Raw genomic sequence first — 13,905 nt, 5'->3', positions numbered from 1 at the left:
ATAGTTTGGGGCAACCCTTGCTTAGCCAGGTCCCCACCAGTATCCTAAGGGTAGGGCTGGGGTAGGGGTGTGACTGGACACCTTGACATTTTTGGGAAAACTAGAAGAAAAGCATTGATTCCTGGTATGGGTTTCTGTTCCTCTTCCCAAGCTGGTGAGGGTGGAAGAAAAAGAGGAGCCAGTGACAAAGCCCTAGATTCAGAGGATCCAAGAACAGATGAGGCTTAAAGGAACAGGAAGCCAGGTAGAGACGTTGCCCATTGCCATGCCACCTTGAGGCCGGTAAGGCTCTCTAGGAATAGAGTGGAAAAGTAGCCTGATATGCTTGGGCCAAGAGGGCTTGACAATCCCCTTATTATTCTATGTTTTCAGACCACCTGACCCCATTACCACTAGCATCTGCTGTCAGTGGATGCTATGTGTACTGCAGAAGCCAGAGGTTACAACAAGACCACAGACACCACAGTGAATTCATCAGGGAGAGAGGCCAGTGACCCATGGGGAGGTGGAGCATGAGCCCCATCCCAGCACAAGCCAACAGAGGGAAGAGGGCGGCCATGAGCCAGATGGTCCCTCCACAGTGACACAGGAAGTCCCTGGAATCCAGATGCCACCCAACGAAGACAAAATGGCAGCAAAACAAATATAAAGTGCCATGTAAAAAGAGACCAGGCTTACATGGAGAGGACTAACAGAACGAGGAGAGACCAGGCTTACATGGAGCGGACTAACAGAACGAGGAGAGACCAGGCGTACATGGAGCAGACTAACAGAACGAGGAGAGACCAGGCTTACATGGAGAGGACTAACAGAACGAGGAGAGACCAGGCTTACATGGAGAGGACTAACAGAACGAGGAGAGACCAGGCTTACATAGAGCGGACTAACAGAACGAGGGGAGGCCAGGCTTACATGGAGAGGACTAACAGAACGAGGGCGAGGAGTCAGGCATTAAACCGAGTTAAAGAACATTAAAAGAGTTACAACAGGCACCCTGCCTGCACTGTCCATCATGGGCCGGGGAGAAGAGTCAATGTAGGTGTGGGACATCTGGTAAAGTCTGCCCCAGACACAGGCCCAGGACGCAGCCCTGCTGTGACCTGGCAGGCTGGTCCCTGTCGACATGGAAACCAGAGGTCCCCAGTGGTTACACACAGGTGCCCATCGGGACTCCCTGGGCCAGGCCCTGCACAGCCTGCACACAGCCCTTGTGGCCCAGGTGGTCACACACTGAGCATTCATCCCCTCTGCAGGGGCCCTGTGGCCTGTGTGTCCTGCAGTTCTGTGTCCTCTGCACGCCCCCTTGATGCTGGGCTCCCACGGCATACCCAGCCACCAGGTGCTGATTATCTGTTCCCCATCTACACTGCACTCCGGAGGGTGGCCTATTGTTTGCCCAGCAACTCCAGACCAGTCCCAGCCAGGCCAAACCAGTGAACTTCTTTGCTACCTGCTGAACCACACCTTCTCCAACAAGGTCTGAGCCCCTCCCAAGCATGTCCTTCCCTGGACACTCTCAGATCTAGGGCACCAGAGAGCTTCTTTACAGCCTCCAGTTACTCTTTCATCATAGTTAACAATTCCTTATATTAAACTCCTCCTGATTAACCTAATGTATGGTTTCTACCTCCTGACTAGACCCAGAGGGCTACATACTCCTAGCAGCAAAATCTATCAATATTTCCACTTTCTCCATGGACCCCTCCCTCAAAATCACCATTTCCTCTCCATGGCCTGGACCATTCCAGCCCCTAATGTCGGTCTCCTATAGAGATGGTCTTGGACAACCTGAGATCTACTTTATAAACCCTCCCCTAAAACATCATTTTATTGATCAACTTAAGAATACATAGGGTTCTCTCCTTTCTATCAGATCGAACATGAACTCCTGCACAGAGATTTTAAGGTCCTCGGGACCTGGCCTCACCTGGCCGATCCAGCCCCGCTGCACATCAGGAACACTTCCCTCTAGGTGAGAGTCATGCAGGTGTCGAGCCCTCACCACGCCTAACCCCACTGTCATGTCTGTGCTCACACTCCTTTCTTCCCCACCTTTCCTGGCCTCCTGGGGCCAGTTCTAGGAGTTCATCATCCATGAATCCTTTTCAGGTGATTTCTTCCTACGCTTTCATCTGTGTTGTCCTCACCACATAATTAGCGCCTTATATTACCCTGTCTTGATTCTCTACATGGAGACACCCCCCAGGTTAACCCTGTGATACTCTTCCCCTCATTTATGTGCTCATGGCTTATTACCCTAACTTGTTTTTTGGGGTTTTTTTAATGTTTTTTTTGTTTTTTATGGGATAGGGTTGCTGGGAGGAGTTAGAGGAGGTGTCTTTTTTTTTTTAATTCAATTTTATTTATTTATTCATTCATTCATTCATTTATTTATTTTATTTTTTGGCCATGCTGTGTGGCATGTGGGATCTTAGTTCCCCAACCAGGGATCGAACCCATGCTCCCTGCCTTGGGAGCACGGAGTCTTAACCACTGGACCGCCAGGTAAGTCCCCCGTATTTTTAACTACATTTTATATTTTTTATACAACTTCACAAGCCTTTACCATAGTGGTAAGCTCAATTTTAAATGATGGGAAAAACCCGAGTCAAATAGTTTTAATCCACAGTAACAGTTATCTACAGGGCCATTGCGAGACTACACAAAATCTTCCTGCATATTAGAAAAAGCCATCCCTTCCTCCAACCAGATGCAGCCTCACATCAGGTTATATGGGTTTGGCAAATGGAGCCAGGCCAGATTTCAACTCAACCCTAGACAACTGTGTGTGGCAGCACTGGATCCATGAATACAACACTAACTTTTTTTTAAAAAGAGTCAAATTGTATTACAGAAAAACTTTTAAATGAGGTTGCCCCTCGAATTTTGTTTTAGTAGAATTTTATTCCACTGTGTATGACTCTAATCCTGGACAGTGTCTCACAACTTGGGCATTACATTGGTTATATGGTAAATTTCATGCAGTAGTAGCTATTTTGATGGAATTTCTTTTCACAGCCAATGTTAACTTAGGGTCTAAGTCCATGCTAAACCCTGGACCTAGGTCTAGCAGTACAAATGTGGCACCTGACTCATGAAGCTTACAGCTCAGAAGAACAACCTCTATTTACAAGGAAGTAATTTTCTTAATGTTATACTTACTGATAAACTTGTTTTGCATAGTTTCCAGCAGAGCTTGGTGGGCATCTTCAGCTTGTAAAGCGTGTGAACATTCTCTAGCCAGTATGGTGCGCACAAGATGCTCTCCACATCCTAGAAAGCCAAGGAAACCAAGAACGGTTGAGGAAAGGCAGTACTAAACATCCTTCTTGTCTTACTAGCATTAAACCACCCCTATGCACCACTGAAGAAGTAGCTATGTTGGAGAATAATTCAGTGAGGGATGAAATGATTTCTACGAGCAATCTAGTAATTTTAGTAAAGAGATTTGACAGAAACTAAAGAAACACATGTCTAATCTTAAAAGGAAACAAAGAAAAATAAAAGGAAACCCCTTTTTCATAGGAATTATTCACATAATACATGAATTTAGACTCTCTACCTAGGAACCACCTAGGGTTCTGTTTCATTTCCATTGCTGGATAACCACAAAAAACTGTTTTATAATTTCTATACAGTAGGCCCTTGTTGGTTATTTATTTTATATATGGTAGTGAATATATTTTAATCAAAAGTTCTTAAATTCATGAAATTTAAACCAACACAAACTGATATAACACACATCTTCTGTTTGGCTAGTAGGTACTGTGACAGACATTAGGCACTAGCAACAAATCTCCCTTAAAAATGTTATCTGTAATTGTTAAATCATGTTGGTGCCATTCATTTCAGAAATTTTCTCTGCATATGTACACCTCTCCTCCTTCCTCCCCTTCCTCTGCCCCCCATATACACATGCATGTATGTATACACACATATATGTATATTATGTATACACATACATTATACACTCATTGCCAAAAATACAAACTGTTCGAAACTTGTGAAAGTTTTGGTTTTTTTTTAAATCACCTATGTTTTGTCAGAAATAACTTGCCTGTATTTTTTGGTAAAGTAAATGTAAATCTCCTTCAAGATCTTTGTGAGTATCTACACTTAGATCTTCATCTAGGTATGCAATTTAATATATTACTTTGTGGGCAGGATTATGGTGATCCTTATTTTGTTAAATGTTTGCAATATTATTTTTATAATCAGGGGAAAAATTAAAATAAAGCTAACAGAAAAGAAACCATTTTCGACACTTACTATGTAGAGACACTGTGTAAGCTCAGGAAACTCCATAAATTTTAATTCCCTTTGTGTACGTATTTGATGTTGAACAGTGAAATGTTATACTTTAGAACAATAATAATTGTTAGGAAACTGGCATATTATAAGCTAAATGGGTGTTCAGAAGGTTATGTACACACGCCTCAAGGCAAACAGCTAAACCACATGAAGTTAACATTACAGCAAAAATACACAGTATGTGTCAGACTTTTTCCTCTGTAGTTATACAGGAATATATAGGGTTTTCCAATGCTTGATTTTTTTCCAAGAAATTTAAAATTATGACTTCTATTCTGACATATATCACCTTTAACATAAGAGCCTTGACACCAAAAGCTTGTTCTGTAGGTTCCAGTCAAAGAAAAGCTTGATTTTATGGTTTTATTCACAAATTTCCAAGGTTTCTTAGAATATGCTGCCATATAGCTGAAGTGTGATTCAGAGGCAAACAGTTCCATTCTTTATTCATAGATATTAGAAATAAGTCTTTCAATACATCTTCCTTCTGTCCTTAATCATGCAAGCAAGAGTGTATTTATATTGTCAGATCTTAGCAGAAGACATGGATTATACAAAGAATGAAGACCTAACTACAAACCTAGAGGGAAAGTGATAAATACCAAATTCTAAAAGAACTTAGAAAAGTACACAATTATTTATCATCAATAAGAATGACTAAATAGACTGAAATACATAGTGAATTCATAGCTTATGTTTTAAAAACACCTTTGGAAGATGCTATGGAACCAATTCACGATTCTGAAAATGGATAAATGAAAGAAAACAATCAAGCATTTCTCTGTCCTTCCTATAGGAACTGCGTAGCAGGGTAACCAGAAGGTTTATGAAGGAAAATTTTCTCCATAGTAGTATCCCAGTTAATAAATGAAGAAGAAATTAACAAAATTAGAATATAACCGTTTGTAACCTATAATTTAATAATTGCTATAGGCAACAATCGTCAATGGCTGCTAATATCACAAAAAGATACAAATATTACATGTCCCTTGATAAAATTACACCTTTGTAGTCTTGCCCCACACCAAAAAAATTATACCTCAATCTGATCAAGCCTCTAAATCCAATTATTAATTTCTAGAAATAAAGAACATCTGCAAAAAACCTACAGTTAACTTCATACTTAATGGTGAAAGACTGAATTATTTCTCCCTAAGATGAGGAACAAGGCAAAGATGTCTGCTTTTATTGCTTTTATTCAACAATACACTGGAGGTTCGAGCCATTGCACTAAGTCAAGAAAATGAAGTAGAAGGCTTAAAGATCAGAAAGAAAAAGGCAAAACTGCTCCTATTTGCAGATGATATAATTGTTTATGTAGAAATCCCAAAGGAATCTACAAAACCACCACTAGAGGTATCTCTCCAGATTCTTCCTGTTTGGTTAGGAGTCTAGGGCAAAGGTTGGAAGCAGATTCCTGCCTGGTACTTATCAGTCCCCAAAATATGAACTTTATTTTCATTTCTTTCCCCATCTGTTCACACAACAGATTGTTAATGAGCACCTACTTGGTGCTAGGACCAGAGGACACAGTAGTTGGCAGAGGTGCTGCTACATTTTGTCAGATCTCCCCAGAGGTGTTGGACCCCTGGTTGGCTACTGAACACTCAGTTAACTGCCATTCTGGCCAGTCCAGATGCCAGTGCCTTGACTGTGTGCTCTACAGACCAACCTTGAGGATTTAGCTGAGAACTCTGGACTCATCAGAAACCCTGGACATTCCCACAGCCTACTGAGAGCCAACCTCCATGGCCATGTCTCTCCCTCGAATCCCAAACCTTAGCCCAGTCCCAGCTCACTCTTTCCTAGTGTGTTTCCTATTACTGAGACTCCAGTATGCCCCATACCCAGACATCTGAATTATAATACATTTCCTTGGCATCTCAAAGTCCACATCAGAATCACATGTCTTGATCTGGTAGGTAACAAGCAGTGGTGGTTTGGCAGTGGATGTGACCTTACCCCAACATACTTGAACCAAGAGGATGCAGTCCATTTCCATAGGACTCTAAAGGAGGCTTGTGACCAACATGGTGCAGATCTCTACCCAAAATTTTAAAAATGATGTGACGATGACTTTTTTATAGCCCATCATGGGGAGCAGAGGGGTATTGGGGGTATCTTTTTTGATGACCTTGACTCTCCCTCCAAGGAGGTGTTTCAGTTTGTGCAGAGCTGTGCCCAGGCTGTCATTCCTTCTTACATTCCCCCTGTGAAAAAGCACTGTGATGACTCTTCACCCACCAGGAGAAGTTGTGGCAGCAGCTCCAGAGAGGATAGTATGTAGAATTTAACCTGCTGTACAATCAGGGTACAAAGTTTAGCCTCTTCACTCCAGGATCCAGGATTGAAAGCATCTTGATGTCTTTACCTCTAACTGCCTGATGGCAGTACACGCATTCGTCCTCAGAGAACTCCACAGAAGCTGAAATTCTGGAAGTTCTGTGCTATACAAGGGTACACTGATGCAGGCAGAGCAGCCTTCTTGGGTTCTGGGGGATACACAATGCATACCCCTGCTCCACTAGCCAGCACCACTGCCACTGTGTGGCACTTAGTCACCTGTGTCTTACAGCTCCAGTCTTCTCCACCGTGGAGTCTGCCTCCTTGGCAGGTGGTGAAATGTGTTTTAAGCACCACAAGCTTCTGTTGGATGCTATCTGTGGTAGGTGGTGGGATGGCAGCTTGTCAGAGTCAATTGGTCGATGTAAACTCATTTATAATTTTAGAATCATTTTATATGACTAGTTTACAAACAATGATGTTGAGTTTCCAAGAACTGGTTGAGGGGATCTAAATATTATAATATATTATAATTTGTACCTGGAAACTTCTCGTGCTATTTTTGTTTCATATGTTTTTTAAAGGACTAGGTTTTGCCACAAAAATCTGTCATGGGATACATTTTATTTTCATTAATTCAGTGAGGTTGAGACTAACTAGTAATTTTAGAAAGCAACTGAAAATGAAGGTAAAAATTTTACTTTGTCATTACTGAAGTTTGTTTGTTCATAATCTTTATATATCTTTCTCTAGAGATCATAATAATCATAATTTTACATAATGTAAAATATTCATTTTTATAATGATATTTAGGAACACTTGAAATTTTCTTCATCTCTGCATGCATTACAATCCAGTGATTACCTACAGTTAACTCTAAAGTGACATCACTGTTATTTAAATAAGGGATATATAAGTTGTAATTTTGATTTTTGTAGAAATATAGTTTGTTGATGTTGAGATTCTCTGCACTTCTGAATGTGAAAGCTTACACACTTGGATTCTGATATTTAAAAATTTCTATTCCAGACATTTCTATATGGAAGTTTAGACTAAGAACAACCCTGGGGATGTGATTTTAGGAAATGTTTCTCACTTGGGAAATGAGGAACATTTTCCTTCCTTAATTAAAGCAGACATAACTAGTGTAAGAAGTATGTAGGCAGTTTATAAATATATTTCCTTGAAGATGGCCTAGTTGAAATCATCCTCTTTTAAAATTAGAGATTTTGCAACTCTTACCTTTGCTCTAAAGAGAAAATCACAACAGAGTTCTCAATAAGACTTCTTTGTTCATATATAATATGAATGCATTTTATTCATAATATATTGAAGTTTGTAAAGAACAGTATCTTCCTACATGTTAGTAAGCATTATCTTGGAATACGTTGAATGTATGATAGTGTGTGACTCTTCAGAGGTGGAAAATGCATGAGTTCAACTATCTCACAACAGGTGTGCTGATAAATTTTATTATGAAATATGACTAAGAAATGTTTGTATTTTTCATTTTTTCCAGGGTAATTGACATAAGAAAGATAAATATTTCTTACTACTAAAACCACAGTTCCTCATTCCTAGGTACCTTATCCAAGAAAAATATAAGTTTTGCACTTGCATTTTCATAGCAGCTTTATTCTCAATAGCCAAAATTTACAGCAGCCTAGAATGATAAAGAGAAGGAAAATGAGGAGTTGAGAAACCTAAAGTATAAAATGAGAAGATCCAACATATTAATAGACATTTTGAAAGAGAAGAGAAAAAACGGGGGAGGGGGCACTAATCTTTGAAGAAATAATAAATAAGTTTCCAGAATTTAAGCTATAAGGAAATCCTAAAATTAAAGATGCATACAGAGTTCCAAAAAAAGTAAATAAAAACAAATCTATCCTTAGGTATACCATAGTGAAAAATGCCGGAAGAAAGACAAAGAGAAAATATTAAAAACTAATCACAATGGACTTAATTGATACTGATAGGACATTTCATCCAAAAACAACAGAATACACTTTCTTCTCAAGGGCACATGGAACATTCTCCAGGATAGATCATATCTTGGGTTACAAATCAAGCCTTGGTAAATTTAAGAAAATTAAATCGTATCAAGTATCTTTTCCGAGCACAATGCTATGAGACTAGATATCAATTACAGGAAAAAATCTGTAAAAAAATACTAACACATGGAGGCCAAACAATACACCACTAAATAACCAAGAGATCACTGAAGAAATCAAAGACGAAATCAAAAAATACCTAGAAACAAATGACAATGAAAACACGACAACCCAAAACCTATGGGATGCAGCAAAAGCAGTTCTAAGAGGGAAGTTTATAGCAATACAATCCTACCTTAAGAAACAAGAAATAAACAACCTAAACTTACACCTAAAGCAATTAGAGAAAGAAGAACAAACAAACCCCAAAGTTAGCAGAAGGAAAGAAATCATAATATCAGATCAGAAGTAAATGATAAAGAAATGAAGGAAACAATAGCAAAGATCAATAAAACTAAAAGCTGGTTCTTTGAGAAGATAAACAAAATTGATAAACCATTAACCAGACTCATCAAGAAAAAAAGGGAGAAGACTCAAATCAACAGAATTAGAAATGAAAAAGGAGAAGTAACAACTGACACTGCAGAAATACAAAGGATCATGAGAGATTACTATAAGCAACTATATGCCAATAAAATGGACAATTGGGAAGAAAAGGACAAATTCTTAGAAAAGCACAACCTTCTGAGACTGAACAAGCAAGAAATAGAAAATACGAACAGACCAATCACAAGCACTGAAATTGAGACTGTGATTAAAAATCTTCCAACAAACAAAAGTCCAGAACCAGATGGCTTCACAGGTGAATTCTATCAAACATTTAGAGAAGAGCTAACACCTAACCATCTCAAATTCTTCCAAAATATAGCAGAGGGAGGAACACTCCCAAACTCATTCTGTGAGGCCACCATCACCCTGATACCAGAACCAGACAAGGATGTCACACAAAAAAGAAAACTACAGGCCAATATCACTGATGAACATAGATGCAAAAATCCTCAACAAAATACTAGCAAACAGAATCCAAGAGCACATTAAAAGAATCATACACCATGATCAAGTGGGACTTATCCCAGGAATGCAATGATTCTTCAATATATGCAAATCAATCAATGTGGTACACCATTTTAACAAATTGAAGAAGAAAAACCATATGATCATCTCAATAGATGCAGAAAAAGCTTTTGACAAAATTCAACACCCATTTATGATAAAAACCCTCCAGAAAGTAGGCATAGAGGGAACTTACTTCAACATAATAAAGGCCATATATGACAAACACACAGCCAACATCGTTCTCAATGGCGAAAAACTGAAACCATTTCCTCTAAGATCAGGAACAAGACAAGCTTGTCCACTCTCACCACTATTATTCAACATAGTTTTGGAAGTTTCAGCCATAGCAATCAGAGAAGAAAAGAAATAAAAGGAAGCCAAATCGGAAAAGAAAAAGTAAAGTTATCACTGTTTGCAGATGACATGATACTATACATAGAGAATCCTAAAGATTCCACCAGAAAACTGCTAGAGCTAATCAATGAATTTGGTAAAGTAGCAGGATACAAAATTAATGCACAGAAATCTCTTGCATTCTTATAAACTAATGTTGAAAAATCTGAAAGAGAAATTAAGGAAACACTCCCTTTACCATTGTAACAAAAAGAATAAAATACTTAGGAATAAACCTACCTAAGGAGACAAAAGACCTGTATTCAGAAAACTAGAAGACACTGATGAAAGAAACTAAAGATGATACAAACAGATGGAGAGATATATCATGTTCCTGGATTGGAAGAATCAACATTGTGAAAATGACTTTACTGCCCAAAGCAATCTACAGATTCAATGCAATCCCTGTCAAACTACCAATGGCATTTTTCACGGAACTAGAATAAACAATTTCACAATTTGTATGGAAACACAAAAGACCCCGAATAGCCAAAGCAATCTTGAGAAAGAACAACAGAGCTGGAGGAATCAGACTCCTGAACTTCAGACTATACTACAAATCTACATCAAGACAGTATGGTACTGGCACAAAACCAGAAATATAGATTAATGGAACAAGATAGAAAGCCCAGAGATAAACCCATGCACATATGGTCACTTTATTTTCGATAAAGGAGGCAAGAATATACAATGGAGAAAAGACAGTCTCTTCAGTAAGTGGTGCTGGGAAAATCGGACAGCTACACGTAAAAGAATGAAATTAGAACATTCCCTAACACCATACACAAAAATAAACTCAAAATGGATTAAAGACCTAAATGTAAGGCCAGACACTATCAAACTCTTAGAGGAAAACATAGGCAGAACACCTTATGACATAAATCACAGCAAGATCCTTTTTGACCCACCTCCTAGAGAAATGGAAATAAAAACAAAAATAAACAAATGGGACCTAATGAAACTTAAAAGCTTTTGCACAACAAAGGAAACCATAAACAAGACCAAAAGACAACCCTCAGAATGGGAGAAAATATTTGCAAATGAAGCAACTGACAAAGGATTAATCTCCAAAATTTACAAGCAGCTCATGCAGCTCAATATCAAAAAAACAAACAACCCAATCCAAAATTGGGCAGAAGACCTAAATAGACATTTCTCCAAAGAAGATATACAGATTGCCAACAAACACATGAAAGGATACTCAACATCACTAATCATTAGAGAAATGCAAATCAAAACTACAATGAGGTATCACCTCACACCAGTCAGAATGGCCATCATAAAAATATCTACAAACAATACATGCTGGAGAGGGTGTGGAGAAAAGGGAACCCTCTTGCACTGTTGGTGGGAATGTAAATTGATACAGCTACTATGGAGAACAGTATGGAGGTTCCTTAAAAAACTAAAAATAGAACTACCATATGACCCAGCAATCCTACTACCGGGCATATACCCTGTGAAAACCATAATTCAAAAAGAGTCATGTACCACAATGTTCACTGCGGCTCTATTTACAATAGCCAGGACATGGAAGCAACCTAAGTGTCCATCGACAGATGAATGGATAAAGAAGATGTATTTATTCCATATATACAATGGAATATTACTCAGCCATAAAGAGAAATGAAATTGAGTTATTTGTAGTGAGGTGGCTGGACCTAGAGTCTGTCATACAGAGTGAAGTAAGAAAGAGAAAAACAAATATCGTATGTTAACACATATATATGGAATCTAAAAAAAAATAAAAATGGTTCTGACAAACCTAGCGGCAGGACAGGAATAAAGACGCAGACATACAGAATGGACTTGACACGGGGAGGGGAAGGGTAAGCTGGGATAAAGTGAGAGAGTGGCATGGACATATATACACCACTAAATGTAAAACAGATAGCTAGTGGGAAGCAGCCGCATAGCACAGGGAGTTCAGCTCGGTGCTTTGTGACCACCTAGAGGGGTGGGGTAGGGAGGGTGGGAGGGAGACGCAAGAGGGAGGAGATATGGGGATATATGTATATGTACAGCTGATTCACTTTGTTATAACGCAGACACTAACACACCATTGTAAAGCAATTATACTCCAATAAAGATGTTAAAAAAAAGAGAGAGCTTTTTTTACTCTCTCAGTAAGGAGAGTCTCAGCAAGCACCTGGGCAGATGGGCAGCCTTGAAGAGTTGCTGCGCCCTTTCATGCATGGGAGCAACCAAATGATTTCTGTGTCCCCGAGAGAAGCGGGGAAATCACAGAGGGGCCCTCCAGACCTGAAGGAGTCATACAGCTGGGACCTAGGGACACCTCTGCAGCACCCTGCCTGGCTGATGTTCAAAGTCCAGTCCAAGTGACTGCCATTGCTGTGGGTGTCAGTGTGAGCGGATGGCACTAGGGACTCTGCACCCCTCCCCCACTCCTTAAGTCCCCAAGAAAAGGAGGAAACAGGAATCCCCAAAGCCACTAATGGCATCTTCTTTATGCCAGGCACTTGATAGGCACTTGTATTAAAGCAATAAATAAAACATAAAAATATAAAAAATAAAAGAAAACTAATCACAAAGAAAAAGGTGATCTCCAAAAAAAATTTTTTTAATTTAAAAATTTTACTGGTAAGTTACATATTCCCAAGCCACAGAAGAGGCCAGAAGGCTAATATCTTAAAGATGGAATCATAAAAGTGGAATCATACACTTTTGTCCTTTTGTGACTGACTGAATTCACTTAATGTAATGTCCTCAAGGCTCATCCATATTGTAGCATGTTTCAGAATTTCCTTCCTTTTTAAGGTTGAATAATATTCCACTGTATGTACATACCACATTTTGCTTATCCATTCAACCACGAAGCGACATTTGGGGCCAAATGCATTCTTTTTTTTTTAATAGATCTTTATTGGAGTGTAATTGCTTCTCAGTACTGTGTTAGTTTCTGTTGCACAACAGAGTGAATTAGCCATATGCATACACATGTCCCCGTATCCCCTTCCTCTTGAGCCTCCCTCCCCTCGTCCCTATCCCACCCTTCTAGGTCATCGCACAGCACCGAGCCGATCTCCCTATGCTATGCTGCTGCTTCCCACCAGCCAACTATTTTACATTCAGTAGTGTACATATGTCGATGCTACTCTCGCTTTGCCCCAGCTTCCCCCTCTCACCCCATGTCCTCAAGTCCATTCTCTATGTCTACCTCTTTATTCCTGCCCTGCAACTAGGTTCATGAGTACCATTTTTGTTTTTTGTTTTTAGATTCTATATATATGCGTTGGTGGGAATGTAAATTGATACAACCACTATGGAAAACAGTATGGAGGTTCTTTAAAAAACTAAAAATAGAACTACCATATGACCCAGCAATCCCACTACTGGGCATATACCCTGAGAAAACCATAATTCAAAAAGAGACATGTACCAAATGCATTCTTAATCTATATAGATAGCCATTTGCTGGTGAAAGAAAATGGCTCAGAAAACTTTACACTGAAAGAAGACGACTTCTTCCATTCAAACATACAACTTTGTATTGAGTCAAATACAATTTCTGATAAGTTCATGTAGATGTATTTATCAGACACCATTAGCAGGAAGACATGAAAAAGATTATTTGGCTTGATAACATTTATCTTAACCGAGTTCTTTTGGAAAATTCGTGATATGTTTAATTTCTACCAAAAACCAAATTTCTTTGTAATTTGTTTGAATAAATAAGACTGATTTGATTAAAATAAATCCTTATGATGCCTGAAAACGGAGTCTTAGATATTTAAGAGCCCCTTTTATCCACGTAAAGGACGACCACTTCCCTGAGCCATGTGAAACC

At 39.1% G+C, this 13,905-nt stretch overlaps 1 protein-coding gene across 3 annotated transcripts in view; it reads right to left on the bottom strand.

Moving 5' to 3' along the window:
• TASP1 (taspase 1) overlaps positions 1-13,905 on the bottom strand; it is a 235,770-nt gene that overhangs the window by 87,742 nt on the left and 134,123 nt on the right. For all 3 annotated transcript variants that reach the window (XR_014326839.1, XM_082858198.1, XM_082858199.1), the window contains one exon: positions 3,163-3,273. Coding sequence is in view for 2 of the 3 variants with exons in the window: in XM_082858198.1 (XP_082714324.1) it covers positions 3,163-3,273 (111 nt within the window). In the remaining variant the exon portion in view is untranslated. The remainder of the gene's footprint in view (positions 1-3,162; positions 3,274-13,905) is intronic.

The sequence above is a fragment of the Leucopleurus acutus genome, assembly GCF_964270905.1.
Source record: "Leucopleurus acutus genome assembly, chromosome: 16".
NCBI classification, from domain to species: Eukaryota; Metazoa; Chordata; class Mammalia; order Artiodactyla; family Delphinidae; genus Leucopleurus; species Leucopleurus acutus.
The sequence above is the reverse complement of the archived record's forward strand: the minus strand, read 5'-3'. Positions and strand labels throughout refer to the sequence as shown.